Source organism: Mixophyes fleayi, chromosome 1 (assembly GCF_038048845.1).
Source record: "Mixophyes fleayi isolate aMixFle1 chromosome 1, aMixFle1.hap1, whole genome shotgun sequence".
Lineage (NCBI taxonomy): Eukaryota > Metazoa > Chordata > Amphibia > Anura > Limnodynastidae > Mixophyes > Mixophyes fleayi.
The window spans coordinates 11,264,675-11,286,498 of record NC_134402.1 but is presented as its reverse complement, the minus strand read 5'-3'; the positions used below and the strand labels follow the sequence as shown (position 1 = coordinate 11,286,498).

At 50.0% G+C, this 21,824-nt stretch overlaps 2 protein-coding genes across 8 annotated transcripts in view; both read right to left on the bottom strand.

Moving 5' to 3' along the window:
* Window positions 1–21,824, bottom strand: part of DYSF (dysferlin) — a 253,752-nt gene that overhangs the window by 13,855 nt on the left and 218,073 nt on the right. For all 7 annotated transcript variants that reach the window (XM_075188311.1, XM_075188613.1, XM_075188225.1 and 4 more), the window contains 8 exons: window positions 16,265–16,435; window positions 15,287–15,429; window positions 12,804–12,943; window positions 11,521–11,609; window positions 8,432–8,527; window positions 6,610–6,751; window positions 3,746–3,845; window positions 1,239–1,417 (listed from right to left, as the gene is read on the bottom strand). In XM_075188311.1, the coding sequence (XP_075044412.1) occupies window positions 1,239–1,417; window positions 3,746–3,845; window positions 6,610–6,751; window positions 8,432–8,527; window positions 11,521–11,609; window positions 12,804–12,943; window positions 15,287–15,429; window positions 16,265–16,435 (1,060 nt within the window). The remainder of the gene's footprint in view (window positions 1–1,238; window positions 1,418–3,745; window positions 3,846–6,609; window positions 6,752–8,431; window positions 8,528–11,520; window positions 11,610–12,803; window positions 12,944–15,286; window positions 15,430–16,264; window positions 16,436–21,824) is intronic.
* On the bottom strand, window positions 18,320–21,472 carry LOC142103563 (uncharacterized; the record flags this gene model as incomplete). Its single annotated transcript, XM_075187633.1, has 2 exons — window positions 18,320–19,189; window positions 21,086–21,472. Coding segments are annotated over 2 exons (1,257 nt in total), but the record flags the coding sequence as incomplete, so codon positions are not given.

The window sequence follows — 21,824 nt, the reverse complement described above, 5'->3', positions numbered from 1 at the left end:
ATTTTTTACACCCATTTCCGTTCCATATTATATGAAGAAACAACTCAGGGGCTTCAGATTTTCCCATAGGGATCAATGATCCCTACTAAGCCTATGACTATCCATAGTGGGGAAACAGACACCAACATGTGCAGATTGTATCAGCCATTGTACACTTAGGCTAACTGAGTAATAAATGTACTTTCCTCTGATCTAAGAGATAACTGACACAGTACAATGTAATTCTCCACGGAATGCCCAGATGTTGGGGAAACTTCATAAACTTAGATGAAATACAGACCTGGGAACACGCTACCTGCAGATTCAGTGGCACAATGTGTAGATACGATGCTAAGTAATTAGAAAGTTAACTGGTAGAACTAATGTTAGACTCTTCCCATCTGTAAAACTATATTCATGATTGGTTTGCACTGTAGTAAAACCTTACTCAAAAAATATATTTTTTACGGTTAATTCCCACAAGATTAAAAGATTGTTCTTGAATCTCCCTTCTTGCTGAAGGATATCTTATCTGGGCGGAAACTAGCTTCAATCACTAGCAATTTTCAAAACAAATTTAAAAAATTTTTTAGTTGGGAAAAAGTTGAGTTAAAAACGATGAATCTTTAGCCGCAGTTTAAAAGATCGGTGGAATCATTCACAGAGTAAGTTTAGTGGAATAACTAAAACTAAATTGGCTTTTTTGGAATTAAAACTGGAGATAAATGTACTTTACTTCAACATGAATAAAACCAGAGATTCCACCCAAAAAAAAAAGTATTTCGGAGTGTCAAACTTTCCGAATTTGGCGTTAAATTCACTAATAGTGAAGGTACAAAGGCAGTCTTTGTGAAACTGACTGAATGAAAAAGTTATTTTACGATGGAGTTTAAAGACAAATTTAATATCATTCTTGTGAATTTGGTCAACTGTGTTTAAACGACGAACCTACAGATGGAGATGTACTAAGTATGAATAGTTTGGACTGTGATACTGTAATGATGAAAGCAGTGTACACTACTGCAGCTGTCAATATAAATATTGTGGTCATTTTCCAATGGCTGACTGACACTGGGAGTATATCTACCAAACTCCGGGTTTCAAAAAGTGGAGATGTTGCCTATAGCAACCAATCAGATTCTAGCTGTCATTGTGTAGAATGCACTAAATAAATGGCAGCTAGAGTCTGATTGGTTGCTATAGGCAACATCTCCAGTTTAGTAAATATACCCGAGAGTATTAGGAGAAGGTATCCTTACAGCGAGGATCTTCTGGTCGCCCTCCAGGCCCACACACGGCCACCAGCCCTTCACAGTCTTCTGCTCGAACAAAGAGACGGATCTCTCCGCTAGGTCCGACTCGTCCAACAGTTCCAGGCTGCACTTCTCGGGGGTCTTCGCTGGTCTTGGCATCTGGTTAAGATCCAGCTGTACAGACCCTGGAAGTAAAAATCAGTTTATGAATTTTCCATCACCTTCTGCTGTTTTAGCATTTCTTCCAAAACTTTACTGCAGAAAATTGCCACAGATTTGACACAAAGGCCCCTAACCCTCAAGAGTAATAAAAGACACAAATGAGACTGAACAGTGTTTTAGGAAAACAATGAGCGATTTTAGGTGTAATGTACTTTGCGGAGACGTCTCCCGGCGCAGAGAGCTGGCGTGAAACTTAATACGCGCAGGGCAGTCCCTTTAGAACAAAGAAAATTCCATAATAACGGGAATTTGTTGCTCTGCCTATATTTAAAAATAAAAAGTGTGACACAGATTGCAAACTAGTAAATGAGAAATGCTTAATGCATAAACCGTTCCTAACAAAGATGGTTAATTCATTGATCAAAAATCAGTGATTTGGGAGGTGGGATGGATTTTTCCCAGAAATATGGCAGCATGTAGTGAGTAACATACAAATACGTCTCTGACAAAGCAGCGTTGTTCCATTTTGAATGTATTATCAGCCTCAAAGCATTTCTGTCAGTAAATCTAAAAGTTTCATAGTAATTGTTACAATGTGTCACTGGACTGTCGGACTGAACGCTGTAATTATTGTTTTTTTGCGATGTCCATCCATATTTACGTTACAATTATTTGTATCATCACTAATTGTTTGTTTTTAGCAAACGGCTTTGGCCCTTTACAGCCGCTATTATTGTCCATGTCTCGGTGGAGTCCCAGAAAAAGAGACTTATCCCGGTGATCCCTCTTTTTCTCCTGCGGTTTCCAGAACGGAGAAGCGGTTACAGTGCTATTGGCTCAGGACAGGACACAGGGAAGAGAACGGTGATGGCATTGTTTAGAGAAAACCTCAATTACAATCATTTTAGCTTGGAATTAACATTTGATATTGTTCCTGCGCTGATTTCTTGGTACAAACTCAAAGCAACTTGACATAAGCTCCTATACATAAACCAGATGTGTGCTGGATGCCTCCGATACGGCGTTCCATAGACATGCCTGTCTGTTCATGGTAGGCAATGGTCATAGCGTATAAAAACCTGGCTGAGCCATTAAAGCAGCTTCTGTCAGCAAAGCCACACGTTCTGCGGCCCTGGAGCCTCTCTCAATAACACAGCCCGCTCCTCTCTGTTTAAGGAAACTAGCGGCTGGTTGATGTCATATGGGAACACTGTGTTATAGGCTTTGTGTACCGAGTACAATCACTTCCATTCTCTGTCAGATAAAAGGACATTATACCGACACAATGCTGACCGTGTTTACACAGCGCTTCTGAATAAAACAGGATGCCCCCCCCCCCCATCATAAAGATGCGCCTTTCAAAAGATATTAGAAAGTAATGTATATCTTCCCTTCATTGATCAGAGGTCAAAAGTGTGAGCGTGCTGGCTGCGTTTTGTTCAGTCTGGTGGGTGATGGAAAATAATAGCATAATTCCTAATTCTTTGCTGTCACATGCAGCCCTGTCCTCAATGACACATCACTCATCTCCTGATATACTCTGTGCTGCTGGGGACCCTGCTCCTTCCACTATATAAGTCTCAGTCTGTGGCTTCCTGCTGCCTCCATTCCCCTCCTCACATCATGTCACTGCCCCTGCCACATACAGCCCTGTCCTCACTAACACATCACTCATCTCCTGATATACTCTGTGCTGCTGGGGACCCTGCTCCTTCCACTATATAAGTCTCAGTCTGTGGCTTCCTGCTGCCTCCATTCCCCTCCTCACATCATGTCACTCATCTGGTCACCTGCAGCGCTTTTCTTACTAACATAATTACTTGAGTAGACAGGTCACTGCCTTACACAAGATCAGCACACTCATCTCCTGAAATATCCTGTGCTGCTGTGAGCATCCCAATGATCTGATAGCAGTTGCACACTATTAACATTCTAGGTAAATCTATATGTTGTGCATATGGGCAATGTGGTGATAGTTTAGTGCAGACATATGCAGTTTGTAAATGATGTCCCTTAGCATAAAGCACATATACTGTATGGAAAGAGGCCATTATTAAAGGAAAACAGGCAAATAACGATACATGACAAATTACCTAGATTAAATATCCTAAAACCCCCTCCCCTTAACCACCAGCAGCAGTCATGTAATCAGTGATCTCCAGTAGGGGGAGGGTCCGAGACATGGGACCCCTCAGTTCTGATAGGTAGGTACAGGGGCAATCCTGTACGACATCTCCTGTAATTACGATTAGCACTTCTGCCTCACAGCACTGGGGTCATGAGCTCAATTATCTGTGTGGAGTTTGTATGTTCTCCGAGACAGCTGTCCCAGTACCCAGCTCATTCCTTACCTAAGTAATCATCAAAGGAGAACTTGTCATTGTCCCAGATTTGTAGAACGAGGGTCGGGGGGATTTTATTTTCAGTCTTGTCCAAACTCCAGAAATGTTCCTGTAAGACAGACGGGTGATATGTGGGTGTCTGGTACATACAACACAGTATGCAGAGATTACAGCAATTTATTACAAACTAGTGACATTAATGAGACACTTTGTGAGATAGTCGGATAAATACTGATTTACACAACTAAATGGCGGCCTCCACTGTGAGCAGATGATGGATCCATTATAAAGGGAAAATTGGTGCAGCCAATGTTAGACCATAACACCACCTACCTACCAGTGCAGACTATGACCTTACAGTGTAGCGCACCTACCAGTGCAGACTGTGACCTTACAGCGTGGTGCACCTACCAGTGCAGACTCTGACCTTACAGCGTAGCGCACCTACTGTGACCATACAGCGTAGCGCACCTACCAGTGCAGACTGTGACCTTACAGCGTGGTGCACCTACCAGTGCAGACTATGACCTTACAGTGTAGCGCACCTACCAGTGCAGACTCTGACCTTACAGCGTAGCGCACCTACCAGTGCAGACCGTGACCTTACAGCGTGGTGCACCTACCAGTGCAGACCGTGACCATACAGCGTAGCGCACCTACCAGTGCAGACTGTGACCTTACAGCGTGGTGCACCTACCAGTGCAGACTGTGACCTTACAGCGTGGTGCACCTACCAGTGCAGACTGTGACCTTACAGCGTAGCACACCTACCAGTGCAGACTGTGACCTTACAGCGTGGTGCACCTACCAGTGCAGACTGTGACCTTACAGCGTAGCGCACCTACCAGTGCAGACTGTGACCTTACAGCGTGGTGCACCTACCAGTGCAGACTGTGACCTTACAGCGTAGTGCACCTACCAGTGCAGACTGTGACCTTACAGCGTGGTGCACCTACCAGTGCAGACCATGACCATACAGCGTAGCGCACCTACCAGTGCAGACCGTGACCTTACAGCGTGGTGCACCTACCAGTGCAGACTATGACCTTACAGCGTAGCGCACCTACCAGTGCAAACTGTGACCTTACAGCGTGATGCACCTACCAGTGCAGACTGTGACCTTACAGCGTGGTGCACCTACCAGTGCAGACTATGACCTTACAGCGTAGCGCACCTACCAGTGCAGACCGTGACCATACAGCGTAGCGCACCTACCCGTGCAGACCGTGACCTTACAGCGTAGCGCACCTACCAGTGCAGACCGTGACCATACAGCGTAGCGCACCTACCAGTGCAGACCATGACCTTACAGCGTAGCGCACCTACCAGTGCAGACCATGACCATACAGCGTAGCGCACCTACCAGTGCAGACCATGACCATACAGCGTAGCGCACCTACCAGTGCAGACCATGACCTTACAGCGTAGCGCACCTACCAGTGCAGACCATGACCTTACAGCGTAGCGCACCTACCAGTGCAGACCGTGACCATACAGCGTAGCGCACCTACCAGTGCAGACTCTGACCTTACAGCGTAGCGCACCTACCAGTGCAGACCGTGACCATACAGCGTAGCGCACCTACCAGTGCAGACCGTGACCATACAGCGTAGCGCACCTACCAGTGCAGACCGTGACCTTACAGCGTAGCGCACCTACTAGTGCAGACCATGACCTTACAGCGTAGCGCACCTACCAGTGCAGACTGTGACCTTACAGCGTGGTGCACCTACCAGTGCAGACTGTGACCTTACAGCGTAGCGCACCTACCAGTGCAGATCACGACCATACAGCGTAGCGCACCTACCAGTGCAGACCGTGACCATACAGCGTACCGCACCTACCAGTGCAGACCGTGACCTTACAGCGTGGTGCACCTACCAGTGCAGACCGTGACCATACAGCGTAGCGCACCTACCAGTGCAGACCGTGACCTTACAGCGTAGCGCACCTACCAGTGCAGACCGTGACCATACAGCGAAGCGCACCTACCAGTGCAGACCACGACCATACAGCGTAGCGCACCTACCAGTGCAGACCGTGACCATACAGCGAAGCGCACCTACCAGTGCAGACCATGACCATACAGCGTAGCGCACCTACCAGTGCAGACCGTGACCTTACCCGGCCACTTGCATCCAAAACTTTTTGTGCCATTACACAGCAGCTTCTATGTGTATAGTGGAGCAAAATCGGGTGTTTTTTTTAAGGTAACGTTATTTTCTAGCAGAGACATATACATGACGTCTCCTCCAATAAGACATTTACTGTGTTCTAGTTATACCTGAGACCTTTGCAGCTCATTTTAGCCCATGTCACCTTAACTTTACAGGGTGCCCTGTATTATTTATATATTGCCTTGTTTCACCCTCTCCCTGTGTCCTATCCCTGCAGCTCCTTCCTGTTCCTCTATCCAATCCCTCTGGTCTCACTGTGCTGCCTCCCCTAACTCCAATAGGCAGCGCAGAGGTAACGCCTCTGTTTGTAGAGCTCTTGCTGGGGGACAGGTAACAAATATATAAGTAAATATGGTGCTCAGAGAAGAGGAAACAGGAACGGGGGAACCTGACATTGCTTATTATAACAACAATATATATATTTGCCTTTCCTGACATAAGTTATAGAGAGACGACCGTGTCATTCCGCTCCCTAAGCTAATAAGAGTTTAAGGGCAGATTCTTACGGCTGCTCAGTTACTTCCTGGTGGACAACTGAACTAACAGGAGAGACATCGGCCCCAACAGTTTATTTAACAACCTAAAGCGGTTTCCAAGGTTCACCGGCTCTGCTCTCGTACAAAGAGCTGACACACGCCCGCGCTGCGCTCAGACAGCCCCGGCTTTGTCCGCCACATGTTTCCGAGCTGTTCTTACCTTTACAGACACTGCGCAGACCTGCTCTGCAGGAAGATAATCAAAGGGAAAGACAAATCGCCAGTTGAAGTTTCCTTCGCCTCCCATAGACCTGTAGTGCACATCTGTTTTCTGTTTATTTTCCTCGTGGCCTATCAGCCAACTACGGGAGGAGAGACAGGACGCAGTGTTTAGCTCCAGAGGAAGTATATTTGTACAACGTATGCAACATGTCATCGGAACAAAGGCATTACTTTCATCTAATTCCCACCTATATGGGAGAAAATGTGTATATAACGTTCCCCGGCTTTATATAAACCAGCTCAATATACTGAGAGTTTAATGCCTCCCAGAAGCCCCTGTAACTCTGAACACAAGGCGTATTCTGACTGGCAGCTGGATGGAGAAATGGCCCAGTGATTGTTCATTCCCCCCGTCGTGACAAGTAGTATAATTTTTGTATGAACAACTATCTGAAAAGAGTCTTTTTGACATAAATGGAGAACTGAGATTAATAATGCAGTGTAATCTAAGTCACAATTAGTCGCCATACAGCAAGTGGGGGCACAATGAGCCCTGGTGGGCGACAGACTTTTAAAAGATTTACAGAATTTTACGAGTTTACATCCTGAAACAAACCATGTTATTGACCGGCTGTCTTTTAGGGCCACTAAGCCCCCAAAATTGACATTTTTAGATATGTATGGGCGGCACGGTGGCTCAGTGGTTAGCACTTCTACCTCACAGCACAGGGTCCTGAGTTCAATTCCCGACCATGGCCTTATCTGTGTGGAGTTTGTATGTTCTCCCCGTGTTTACATGAGTTTCCTCCGGGTGCTGCGGTTTCCTCCCACACTCCTAAAACATACTTGTAGGTTAATTGGCTGCTAACAAATTGACCCGTGTGTCTGTGTGTGTGTGTGTATGTTAGGGAATTTAAACTGTGAGCTCCAATGGGGCAGGGACTGATGTGAGTGAGTTCTCTGTACAGCGCTGCAGAATCAGTAGCGCTATATAAATAAATGGTGATGATGATGATATGTAGCATGAAAGGAGAATACACTGCTAAGTGTTATGCTGACATTACCCTGCAGCTCTAATAAGAAGTACAGTACAGCTGAAGCCCCAGTCGAATCTTTTACTACAGTGTTCTTATATCGTCTGATACAGGTCAGAAAGCTAAGGATGCAGTCACTTAAGCTGCTGTGACATTGCTTGCCTTCCCTTTTTGTAGGAGTCCACCAATACACACTGAGCATTACTGTAAGTCCGATAAACATACCAGCCACACTCTGTTGAATTAGCACAAACTTATAACTTAAACTTAAACTTATAACAGAGAACGAGGTTGGACATATTCAAACACATAACCACTCCAGTGACTTCAGGTATATTTTGCGGCTCAGTAACACAGTCTTTGAAAATAATTAATGCCCAATATTGGTTTGATTTGCTCTTTAAATAAGAACATGGGTTTTGTTCCTAACCAGTAGTTCTGAAAGACGATGGCCGACTCAATTACATAGAAGGTTCCCAGGCGTCGCCCATTTATCCGAGTAAACGGATGTTTGGGGGAACACGACATGAAACATAGATGCTCTGTCCTGCATTATCCCTGTGTTTTCCTGGACATCTATGAGCTTACGTCTTGTGCTCACAAGAATAATATATCCAGGCCTGTCCGATGGACAGAGCCGATCTCCGACAATCTTACGTCCTGCGTTCAGATATAGACGCAGCGGGGCTGGTGGACCTGTACCTTATCCTGTGTGTGGGGTGATGGGGTCATATAAGAGATCTCAGACACCGTATCATACACTGACACAGAATGGTGTATTCTCACCTCTTCACATAGATATCACTCATCTTCTCTCCCGTGATGGAGACGTCATCCAGGATCACGTCTCTGGTGTTCCAGATGATGCAGCGTAAGTAGAACCTGTATAAAGGAGAAAGAGTCCATTATAATCCTCCATGAGTCAGCTGTTAACAGATATCTGCTGATCTCACCGGTACCATCGGCAATGCCAGAGTCATTACTGGGCCCTGGGCTTGTGTGCAAGTCCTCCACCCACGCAAACCCTCAGGTCAAAGAGGCTGACGTAAGTGATGGTATTAGTGGGTGGTCCGGACTTCCAAACGTTTACTAAAATGAACTACCTCCCTCCCTGTATTAGGCTGCAGCCTGCACACGTACTGGGTAACTACCTGTCCTGGCGCTGGAGGGTAGCACGCCCCCTGGCGTTGGAGGGTAGCACGCAGCCTAGCTAGACTTGGACCTTGTACGAGACCTCTCTATTGGACCACAAACCTTAGGGACCCCTGCACCAGGCTAGGACATTCTGGGCTGGTCACCCGATAACAGGCAGACCCGTAACCTGGAGGCCCCTGTTGTAAGCTGACCATGCGACACCGTGCACCCCCCTCCCAGGGACCACCAGCCTCAGGATGACTAGCACTGGGCTCTTCTTGGCATCCCTGGAGCAGTGGGTACCAGGGTAATAGCGAAATGTCAGAAATAGATTAAGAGCTATTGTGGAACTACAAGTCTCAGCAAGCCCTAGCTGACATTAACTGCTTGAGCATAATGGCATTTGTAGAACCACAAGCCGAAGCAATGCTCATGGTTGCCAGAGCATCCTTGTGCTTGTGGAACTACAAGAAGCAGCATGCCCTGCAGCCAGGACCGCTGGAACATGTACTCCCACAACTGTATCTAAGCGGGGGGCGGGGGGGGGGCACGGACACCGAATTTAGGAATGTATGAAAAATAAATGTCCACTGTAAAATCCCTCACTGACAATATCCGTCTGGTGTCACCGAGGATTTCATGACATTTGTGCCGCCGACTGCGGGCAATGTCTGTCTGGGCCCTCGGGCACACGGTATCTGACCAGTCCTCGGGCACATGATATCTGACCAGTCCTCGGGCACATGATATCTGACCAGTCCTCGGGCACATGATATCTGACCAGCCCTCGGGCACACGGTATCTGACCAGTCCTCGGGCACATGATATCTGACCAGCCCTCGGGCACATGATATCTGACCAGCCCTCGGGCACATGATATCTGACCAGCCCTCGGGCACACGGTATCTGACCAGTCCTCGGGCACATGATATCTGACCAGCCCTCGGGCACATGATATCTGACCAGTCCTCGGACACATGATATCTGACCAGTCCTCTGGCACACGGTATCTGACCAGTCCTTGGGCACATGATATCTGACCAGTCCTCTGGCACACGGTATCTGACCAGTCCTCGGACACATGATATCTGACCAGTCCTCGGGCACACAGTATCTGACCAGGTATCTGACCAGCCCTCGGGCACACGATATGACCAGCCCTCGGGCGCACAATATCTGACCAGTCCTCGGGCACATGATATCTGACCAGTCCTCTGGCACACGGTATCTGACCAGTCCTCGGACACATGATATCTGACCAGCCCTCGGGCACATGATATCTGACCAGCCCTCGGGCACACGGTATCTGACCAGTCCTCGGGCACATGATATCTGACCAGTCCTCTGGCACACGGTATCTGACCAGTCCTCGGGCACATGATATCTGACCAGTCCTCGGGCACATGATATCTGACCAGTCCTCTGGCACACGGTATCTGACCAGTCCTCGGGCACATGATATCTGACCAGTCCTCTGGCACACGGTATCTGACCAGTCCTCGGGCACATGATATCTGACCAGTCCTCTGGCACACGGTATCTGACCAGTCCTCGGGCACATGATATCTGACCAGTCCTCAGGCACATGATATCTGACCAGTCCTCGGGCACACAGTATCTGACCAGTCCTTGGGCACATGATATCTGACCAGCCCTCGGGCACATGATATCTGACCAGTCCTCGGGCACACAGTATCTGACCAGTCCTCGGGCACACGGTATCTGACCAGTCCTCGGGCACATGATATCTGACCAGCCCTCGGGCACACGGTATCTGACCAGTCCTCGGACACATGATATCTGACCAGTCCTCAGGCACATGATATCTGACCAGTCCTCGGGCACATGATATCTGACCAGTCCTCAGGCACATGATATCTGACCAGTCCTCGGGCACACAGTATCTGACCAGTCCTTGGGCACATGATATCTGACCAGTCCTCGGGCACACAGTATCTGACCAGTCCTTGGGCACATGATATCTGACCAGTCCTCGGGCACACAGTATCTGACCAGTCCTCGGGCACATGATATCTGACCAGCCCTCGGGCACACGGTATCTGACCAGTCCTCGGACACATGATATCTGACCAGTCCTCAGGCACATGATATCTGACCAGTCCTCGGGCACATGATATCTGACCAGTCCTCAGGCACATGATATCTGACCAGTCCTCGGGCACACAGTATCTGACCAGTCCTCAGGCACATGATATCTGACCAGTCCTCGGGCACACAGTATCTGACCAGTCCTCAGGCACATGATATCTGACCAGTCCTCGGGCACACAGTATCTGACCAGTCCTTGGGCACATGATATCTGACCAGTCCTCGGGCACACAGTATCTGACCAGTCCTTGGGCACATGATATCTGACCAGTCCTCGGGCACACAGTATCTGACCAGTCCTCAGGCACATGATATCTGACCAGCCCTCGGGCACACAGTATCTGACCAGTCCTCGGGCACATGATATCTGACCAGTCCTCGGGCACACAGTATCTGACCAGTCCTTGGGCACATGATATCTGACCAGCCCTCGGGCACATGATATCTGACCAGTCCTCGGGCACACGGTATCTGACCAGGTATCTGACCAGCCCTCGGGCACACGATATGACCAGTCCTCGGGCACACGGTATCTGACCAGTCCTCGGGCACACGGTATCTGACCAGGCATCTGACCAGCCCTCGGGCACACGGTATGACCAGCCCTCGGGCACACGGGTAATGTATCTCACCTTTTTGCCTTTCTTGGTGTTACATTAAACGGTGGGCCAGGAGTCCCCAGAGACTTAGGAAACAGGTCTACCCACATCTGCAGCTTTCCCTAAAGACAAAAAGGAGATATTGTGTAAGTACAAGGAAACTGATAGTAGTACAAAACGGCTGACGTAGGGATTAAGGGAGGCACTAAACCAAAACGGCTGACGTAGGGATTAAGAGAGGCACTAAACCAAAACGGCTGACGTAGGGATTAAGAGAGGCACTAAACCAAAACGGCTGACTTGGGGGTAATTGAGGCAGTAAATGAAAATGGCTGACATTGGTGGGGGTAATTAATGTATACAAAGACATTATGCGACTCACGTAGCACCCCAAATTTCTGTAGGAAAGGGAACACCCAAGAGAAAGCGTATCAGCGTGCATGTGACCAGTCGGATGCATCTCAAGCTGCCTCCGGCCCAAACACAGCAGCTTCACCAGATATCTATCAGGCACAGTGTGTACTCTCCCACCACACGGCAGCATGGTGATAGCGCAGAGACGCGGTGTGACAGTGTTACCATCTCTGTACGCTATATCATAATATAACCGTGTGTCTTATATACCGGACAGTTATCAATAACTTTTTTATATAAAATGTGATTAAATACAAACATCTGTTGTTTTTCCCTCTATGAATCCCACGTGAGTACAAATGGGCGTGGCTTCAAATACCAAATACTATATCCGCAGCGCTAATTAATTAATCAACTGGAGGGGTGAATATACAATCAGCCAGAAGCAGGTTGCTATGAGTTATAGGTATAAATGTCGGACATATAAATGTCTATATATGTGTCATAACTTCCTAAAGGAGATTTTCTATACACAACCTTGGGCAGCATTTATATATAAAATGTATTGACCGCGTGCAAACCCTGTGTGGAATAACTAAACACATCTTCACAATTCTATGATCTGTCTCATGCTGTTGCTTCACTATAGCATTAAATAGGAATAACACACAACTGTGAAACGACAACACATTCCGGCTTCCTTACATAAGGGATATTCTGAACCTCTGAGAAAAATGCCAGAACAATGGATACATATATAAGTGACTGTAATAAACCGACAAGTGCTTGTAAACCATTGAGGATCTGGTGTTTGGCCTGCGTACCTTCCCTGACCTTCATACCCTGACTTTACGGGATTATTACACTGCAGCTTTATCTTTGATCTCGGTGATATTGGCACAGATGGACGTACTCTGCATGTGTCCTACTGCTTTACAGTATATACAATAAAATGCCCATACCTGTTCTATATCAGGCTGCAAGGGACTGTACAAGGATCTTGTCTCCACATGCTCGCACACCAGCCCCTGTTTGTGCAGTACGTGCAGGGCCAGGCGTTCTTCGGGGGACCCCAGATGTGGGTTAGGGAATTTACTGTCAGCTGTAAGCGAAAAGAAATCAGAAAAAGAAAATAAATTCAGTCACGTTGCTAAAATAATTTTTTTGATGAGACTTTGATGTGGCTCCTAAATGTCACTAGCCCTTGTACTTCTCAGAGCCCCCAGACGGGCAAGAACCCTGATCTGTGCCCCCCTTATCTTGACAGAACCCTTCTGACTGGAGAAATTACAGATTCTTGCAGAAGTGCATTATGGGACAGATAGTCCTTTCACGGAGCTCAGCCTACCAAGCAGTGAGCAGTGTCTCCTAGCCTTAGGTTTCAGCTAATAAAAGACAAGTGCCACCACAACAGGCTATGGTGATAACCGCAAAACCAATATTTAATAACAAAGTCCCAGGTTTAACCCTTTAATGGCCAGAGACGTTTTGCATCACAGCGACCAGTTTTTAGAATTTGAAAATTCATTGTGTACAAATTACCTTCTATTGTTCCCACTTATTTCTGCATATTATTACGTAAAACATCAACGTGGACAAAAGAATCCTCTGTAACGTCCGATCCATGTTTTTCTATCAATCAGCTGTTACTTCTGGCATCTTAGCTTGAAGGACTGTTCTACTCTGCAGTTACATTACTGGCCTTTGTCCACGCAGAACTAAGAAGCTAAATAACTAAAAGATTAAGGTGGGTTTCACTAAGGTGTGAGCGCATTGTTGTATTGGATCTTCATCTCCCGCTGACCGAGATGTCCTCAGTTTTCAAGTGGCTGGTCCTAGAAAAACCTATAGCCAATCAAATCATCTGAGTGCTCAAAGCAGCGCAGAATATTTATGGAAAGGAGTGTGTTGATCTTGTGGGAGGCAAAGTATATCAGGAGATGAGTGATGTGTTAGTGAGGACAGGGCAGCATGTGACAGGGGCAGTGACATGATGTGAGGAGGGGAATGGAGGCAGCAGGAAGCCACAGACTGAGAGTTATATAGTGGAATGAGCAGGGTCCCCCAGCAGCACAGAGTATATCTGGAGATGAGTGATGTGTTAGTGAGGACAGGGCTGCATGTGACAGGGCAGTGACATGATGTGAGGAGGGGAATGGAGGCAGCAGGAAGCCACAGACTGAGAGTTATATAGTGGAAGGAGTAGGGTCCCCCCAGCAGCACAGAGTATATCAGGAGATGAGTGATGTGTTAGTGAGGACAGGGCTGCATGTGACAGATGCAGTGACATGATGTGAGGAGGCGAATGGAGGCAGCAGGAAGCCACAGACTGAGAGTTATATAGTGGAATGAGCAGGGTCCCCCAGCAGCACAGAGTATATCTGGAGATGAGTGATGTGTTAGTGAGGACAGGGCTGCATGTGACAGATGCAGTGACATGATGTGAGGAGGCGAATGGAGGCAGCAGGAAGCCACAGACTGAGAGTTATATAGTGGAAGGAGCAGGGTCCCCAGCAGCACAGAGTATATCAGGAGATGAGTGATGTGTTAGTGAGGACAGAGCTGCATGTGACAGGGGCAGTGACATGATGTGAGGAGGGGAATGGAGGCAGCAGGAAGCCACAGACTGAGAGTTATATAGTGGAAGGAGCAGGGTCCCCAGCAGCACAGAGTATATCAGGAGATGAGTGATGTGTTAGTGAGGACAGGGCTGCATGTGACAGGGGCAGTGACATGATGTGAGGAGGGGAATGGAGGCAGCAGGAAGCCACAGACTGAGACTTATATAGTGGAAGGAGAAGGGTCCCCCAGCAGCACAGAGTATATCAGGAGATGAGTGATGTGTTAGTGAGGACAAGGGTGCATGTGACAGGGGCAGTGACATGATGTGAGGAGGGGAATGGAGGCAGCAGGAAGCCACAGACTGAGAGTTATATAGTGGAATGAGCAGGGTCCCCCAGCAGCACAGAGTATATCTGGAGATGAGTGATGTGTTAGTGAGGACAGGGCTGCATGTGACAGATGCAGTGACATGATGTGAGGAGGCGAATGGAGGCAGCAGGAAGCCACAGACTGAGAGTTATATAGTGGAAGGAGCAGGGTCCCCAGCAGCACAGAGTATATCAGGAGATGAGTGATGTGTTAGTGAGGACAGGGCTGCATGTGACAGGGGCAGTGACATGATGTGAGAAGGGGAATGGAGGCAGCAGGAAGCCACAGACTGAGAGTTATATAGTGGAAGGAGCAGGGTCTCCCAGCAGCACAGAGCTCCTGAGATGGGAAGATTATGGTTTCAAATACATTTCTATATGAAACAATGTTCATACACCTAACCTGTTTTATTTCAGACAAGAAGATACTCAGCCGTTTAGACCAAATAAAGTAATTTATATGGATAAATCTTCAAGCCACAAAACAAGGACATATATCCCACACAGAAGCTCACCCAGGTCAGAGATATTGAATTCATGATTCCGGAACACAATCTTGTTGTTCTTGTAGACTGGAGGTTTTAGGTTGCGCTGCTGGGTATATATGTGAAGCAGCTGGGAAGGTCGCAGTTGGTCCCTCCACTGATTCGGTCCAGAGCTAAACAGGAAATGGAACAGTTTATTGACTTCTCTACCACGTGGTGCACACTGTCACCTGGAAGAGTGAGGGATCTTGTATCAGGTCGGGCTGAACAATATTAGATTCCGATTATGAAGGGTGATATCACTGAATCTAGTGTTGGTTACATCAAGTGGTATTGACAGGTCTTTTGAGATATACCAGAGGTGCTGCAAGACAGGGAGGCCATTGCCAAACTATAATATATCTACAAAGTGGTTATTTAAGAAAAATTACCCCCAGCAGTGCATTCAATTATGTAATAATAATAATGACCAGCCTACTACCCCTTAGGACTACTCGCTTCATTAGTTTTCATTTTCTCCTGTTCTCCCGAAATACTGCTCAGTTTCGCCTCCTTTATGTCCTAGACTAATCATGGGAATGAGGGGACATCAACACTGTCCGTACACGTTGCACTTTGTTTGGTTGATAGTGTTTTTAACAATGATGGAAATGAGCTCGGAAACGGGGCTCACTGGGGACAAACCTCTGCGGCCAATCACTAACCCACGAATGCCCAGTTAAATGCCCTTTCTGTGCCCCAACATTTAAATATGTTGTGCTGCCGAAATAAATCTATGCTGTGCCAGTTGCTGCCATTAACAATGCAGCCACAGTCACTCCTCAGATATGGAATGATCCTTATAGTCCAGGTATGTCACATGTTACACTGGCGGGCAGAGGTGGCGGCAGAGGAGATTCTGTAGTGAGAATGATTTATCTGATAAATATGAGAACAAGGGGTAGGTGAGAAGAATACATCGGAGCACCGGATCTCACTGTCAGACTCCCGTCACACCCTACTACCTACATGCAGTATGACTGAGGGATGCCGCAACGAGCGCCGTATTTGGATAGAAAACGGTTCTCTAAATCTATGACCGTCTCTCCAATCTTCTCATCCTTAGAGATCAGATCGTAGTCGTAGAGTGTGATCCTCAGGTCTTTCTCCAGCGGCAGAGTGCAGGTCAGTTCAAACATCCTGGACGGAAGGAAAGAGACGTATATTATTATTATTACAGCGACAGAAGAGCCAAATACAAATGTCTTCATCTGTGTTCTAAGACGGGGGCAACAATCAGCAACAACGTGGTTATAAGCTACATAACAATGCTAAATATCCTACTTTAACTTATTTACTTTTACATGTTTCTGGAGGGTTTGAAAAGTGGAAGTGTTGTCTATAGCAACCAATCAGATTCTAGGGCCTGATTCATTAAGGATCTTAACTTGAGAAACTTCTTATTTAAGACTCTTGGACAAAACCATGTTACAATACAAGGGGTGCAAATTAGTATTCTGTTTTGCACATAAGTTAAATACTGACTGTTTTTTCATGTAGCACACAAATATCAACTTTAAATTTCAGTGTACAAATAAGGTATCATGTATTTGTGTGCTACATGAAAAAACAGTCAGTATTTAACTTATGTGCAAAACAGAACACTAATTTGCACCCCTTGCATTGTAACATGGTTTTGTCCAAGAGTCTTAAATAAGAAGTTTCTCAAGTTAAGATCCTTAATGAATCAGGCCCTAGAATCTGATTGGTTGCTGTAGATAACACCTCCACTTTTTAAACTCGCAGCTTGATACATTTACCCCCAGAACACAAGGAGATCCTTTTATAAACAGGAAACACATCTAGATGTTCAGCTGCCCAGAAAGTAGGTCCTCACTTGTGATAACAATGGTTTAAATGCTAAATGGTCAACCCACAATGGCTGATATAGTTCTACAGTGATCTCTGAGAACCCGGGAGGGTGGTGTGGAGGGTGGTGTGGAGGGTGGTGTGGAGGGTGATGTGGAGGGTGGTGTGGAGGGTGATGTGGAGGGTGATGTAGGAGGTGATGTGGGGGGTGATGTAGAGGGTGATGTGGAGGGTGATGTGGAGGGTGATGTGGAGGGTGATGTGGAGGGTGATGCGGAGGGTGATGTGGGGGGTGGTGTGGAGGGTGGTGTGGAGGGTGGTGTGGAGGGTGGTGTGGAGGGTGATGTGGAGGGTAATGTGGAGGGTAATGTGGAGGGTAATGTGGAGGGTAATGTGGAGGGTAATGTGGAGGGTAATGTGGAGGGTAATGTGGAGGGTGGTGTGGAGGGTGGTGTGGAGGGTGATGCGGAGGGTGATGCGGAGGGTGATGCGGGGGGTGATGTGAAGGGTGATGTGAAGGGTGATGCGGAGGGTGATGCGGAGGGTGATGCGGAGGGTGATGCGGAGGGTGATGCGGAGGGTGATGCGGAGGGTGATGTGGAGGGTGATGTGGAGGGTGATGTGGAGGGTGATGTGGGGGGTGATGTGGAGGGTGATGTGGAGGGTGATGTGGGGGGTGATGTAGAGGGTGATGTGGAGGGTGATGTGGAGGGTGATGTGGAGGGTGATGTGGAGGGTGGTGTGGAGGGTGGTGTGGAGGGTGATGTGGAGGGTGGTGTGGAGGGTGATGTGGAGGGTGATGTAGGAGGTGATGTGGGGGGTGATGTAGAGGGTGATGTGGAGGGTGATGTGGAGGGTGATGTGGAGGGTGATGTGGAGGGTGATGCGGAGGGTGATGTGGGGGGTGGTGTGGAGGGTGGTGTGGAGGGTGGTGTGGAGGGTGGTGTGGAGGGTGATGTGGAGGGTAATGTGGAGGGTAATGTGGAGGGTGGTGTGGAGGGTGATGTGGAGGGTGATGTAGAGGGTGATGTGGAGGGTGATGTGGAGGGTGGTGTGGAGGGTGATGCGGAGGGTGATGCGGAGGGTGATGCGGAGGGTGATGCGGAGGGTGATGCGGAGGGTGATGCGGAGGGTGATGCGGAGGGTGATGTGGAGGGTGATGTAGAGGGTGATGTGGAGGGTGATGTGGAGGGTGATGTGGAGGGTGATGTGGGGGGTGATGTGGAGGGTGGTGTGGGGGGTGATGTGGAGGGTGGTGTGGAGGGTGATGTGGAGGGTGGTGTGGAGGGTGATGTGGAGGGTGGTGTGGAGGGTGGTGTGGAGGGTGATGTGGAGGGTGATGTGGAGGGTGGTGTGGAGGGTAATGTGGAGGGTGGTGTGGAGGGTGATGTGGAGGGTGATGCGGAGGGTGATGCGGAGGGTGATGCGGAGGGTGATGTGGAGGGTGATGCGGAGGGTGATGCGGAGGGTGATGTGGAGGGTGATGTGGAGGGTGGTGTGGGGGGTGATGTGGGGGGTGATGGGGAGGGTGATGTGGGGGGTGATGTGGAGGGTGGTGTGGAGGGTGATGTGGAGGGTGATGTGGAGGGTGATGTGGAGGGTGGTGTGGAGGGTAATGTGGAGGGTGGTGTGGAGGGTGATGCGGAGGGTGATGTGGAGGGTGATGTGGAGGGTGATGTGGAGGGTGATGTGGGGGGTGATGTGGGGGGTGATGTGGAGGGTGGTGTGGGGGGTGATGTGGAGGGTGATGTGGAGGGTGATGTGGAGGGTGATGTGGGGGGTGATGTGGAGGGTGATGTGGAGGGTGATGCGGAGGGTGATGTGGAGGGTGGTGTGGAGGGTGGTGTGGAGGGTGATGTGGAGGGTGATGTGGGGGGTGATGTGGAGGGTGATGTGGAGGGTGATGTGGAGGGTGATGTGGAGGGTGATGTGGGGGGTGATGTGGAGGGTGGTGTGGAGGGTGGTGTGGAGGGTGGTGTGGAGGGTGGTGTGGAGGGTGATGCGGAGGGTGATGTGGAGGGTGATGTGGAGGGTGGTGTGGAGGGTGGTGTGGAGGGTGATGTGGAGGGTGATGTGGAGGGTGGTGTGGGGGGTGGTGTGGAGGGTAATGTGGAGGGTGGTGTGGAGGGTGATGTGGAGGGTGATGCGGAGGGTGATGCGGAGGGTGATGCGGAGGGTGATGTGGAGGGTGGTGTGGAGGGTGGTGTGGAGGGTGGTGTGGGGGGTGGTGTGGAGGGTAATGTGGAGGGTGGTGTGGAGGGTGATGTGGAGGGTGATGCGGAGGGTGATGCGGAGGGTGATGCGGAGGGTGATGCGGAGGGTGATGTGGAGGGTGGTGTGGGGGGTGGTGTGGAGGGTAATGTGGAGGGTGGTGTGGAGGGTGATGTGGAGGGTGATGCGGAGGGTGATGCGGAGGGTGATGCGGAGGGTGATGCGGAGGGTGATGTGGGGGGTGATGTGGAGGGTGATGTGGAGGGTGATGTGGAGGGTGATGTGGAGGGTGATGCGGAGGGTGATGCGGAGGGTGATGCGGAGGGTGATGTGGGGGGTGATGTGGAGGGTGATGTGGAGGGTGATGCGGAGGGTGATGCGGAGGGTGATGTGGAGGGTGATGTGGAGGGTGATGTGGAGGGTGATGCGGAGGGTGATGCGGAGGGTGATGTGGAGGGTGATGTGGGGGGTGATGTGGGGGGTGATGTGGAGGGTGATGCGGAGGGTGGTGTGGAGGGTGATGTGGAGGGTGGTGTGGAGGGTGATGTGGGGGGTGATGTGGGGGGTGATGTGGAGGGTGATGTGGAGGGTGGTGTGGAGGGTGATGTGGGGGGTGATGTGGGGGGTGATGTGGAGGGTGATGCGGAGGGTGATGCGGAGGGTGATGCGGAGGGTGATGTGGAGGGTGATGTGGGGGGTGATGTGGAGGGTGGTGTGGAGGGTGATGTGGAGGGTGGTGTGGAGGGTGATGTGGAGGGTGGTGTGGAGGGTGGTGTGGAGGGTGGTGTGGAGGGTGGTGTGGAGGGTGATGTGGAGGGTGATGCGGAGGGTGATGTGGAGGGTGATGTGGAGGGTGATGTGGAGGGTGATGCGGAGGGTGATGTGGAGGGTGGTGTGGGGGGTGATGTGGAGGGTGGTGTGGAGGGTGATGCGGAGGGTGATGTGGAGGGTGATGTGGAGGGTGATGCGGAGGGTGATGTAGAGGGTGATGTGGAGGGTGATGCGGAGGGTGATGTAGAGGGTGATGTGGAGGGTGATGTGGAGGGTGGTGTGGGGGGTGATGTAGAGGGTGATGTGGAGGGTGGTGTGGAGGGTGATGTGGAAGGTGATGTGGAGGGTGATGTGGAGGGTGATGCGGAGGGTGATGTAGAGGGTGATGTGGAGGGTGATGTGGAGGGTGATGTGGGGGGTGATGTGGGGGGTGATGTGGAGGGTGGTGTGGAGGGTGGTGTGGAGGGTGGTGTGGAGGGTAATGTGGAGGGTGGTGTGGAGGGTGATGCGGAGGGTGATGTGGAGGGTGATGTGGAGGGTGATGTGGAGGGTGATGCGGAGGGTGATGCGGAGGGTGATGTGGAGGGTGATGTGGGGGGTGATGTGGAGGGTGGTGTGGAGGGTGATGTGGAGGGTGGTGTGGAGGGTGATGTGGAGGGTGGTGTGGAGGGTGGTGTGGAGGGTGGTGTGGAGGGTGGTGTGGAGGGTGATGTGGAGGGTGATGTGGAGGGTGATGTGGAGGGTGGTGTGGAGGGTAATGTGGAGGGTGGTGTGGAGGGTGGTGTGGAGGGTAATGTGGAGGGTGGTGTGGAGGGTGATGTAGAGGGTGATGTGGGGGGTGATGTGGAGGGTGATGTGGAGGGTGATGTGGAGGGTGATGCGGAGGGTGATGCGGAGGGTGATGCGGAGGGTGATGTGGGGGGTGATGTGGAGGGTGATGTGGAGGGTGATGTAGAGGGTGATGCGGAGGGTGATGCGGAGGGTGATGTGGGGGGTGATGTGGAGGGTGATGTGGAGGGTGGTGTGGAGGGTGATGTGGGGGGTGATGTGGAGGGTGATGTGGAGGGTGATGTGGGGGGTGGTGTGGAGGGTGATGTGGAGGGTGATGTAGAGGGTGATGTGGAGGGTGGTGTGGAGGGTGGTGTGGAGGGTGATGTGGAGGGTGATGTAGAGGGTGATGTGGAGGGTGATGTGGAGGGTGATGTGGGGGGTGGTGTGGAGGGTAATGTGGAGGGTGGTGTGGAGGGTGGTGTGGAGGGTAATGTGGAGGGTGGTGTGGAGGGTGATGTGGAGGGTGATGTGGAGGGTGATGTGGGGGGTGATGTAGAGGGTGATGTAGAGGGTGATGTGGAGGGTGATGTGGAGGGTGATGTAGAGGGTGATGTGGAGGGTGGTGTGGAGGGTGATGTGGGGGGTGATGTGGAGGGTGATGTGGAGGGTGATGTGGAGGGTGATGTGGAGGGTGATGTGGAGGGTGATGCGGAGGGTGATGTAGAGGGTGATGTGGAGGGTGATGCGGAGGGTGATGTAGAGGGTGATGTGGAGGGTGATGTGGAGGGTGGTGTGGGGGGTGATGTAGAGGGTGATGTGGAGGGTGGTGTGGAGGGTGATGTGGAAGGTGATGTGGAGGGTGATGTGGAGGGTGATGCGGAGGGTGATGTAGAGGGTGATGTGGAGGGTGATGTGGAGGGTGATGTGGGGGGTGATGTGGGGGGTGATGTGGAGGGTGGTGTGGAGG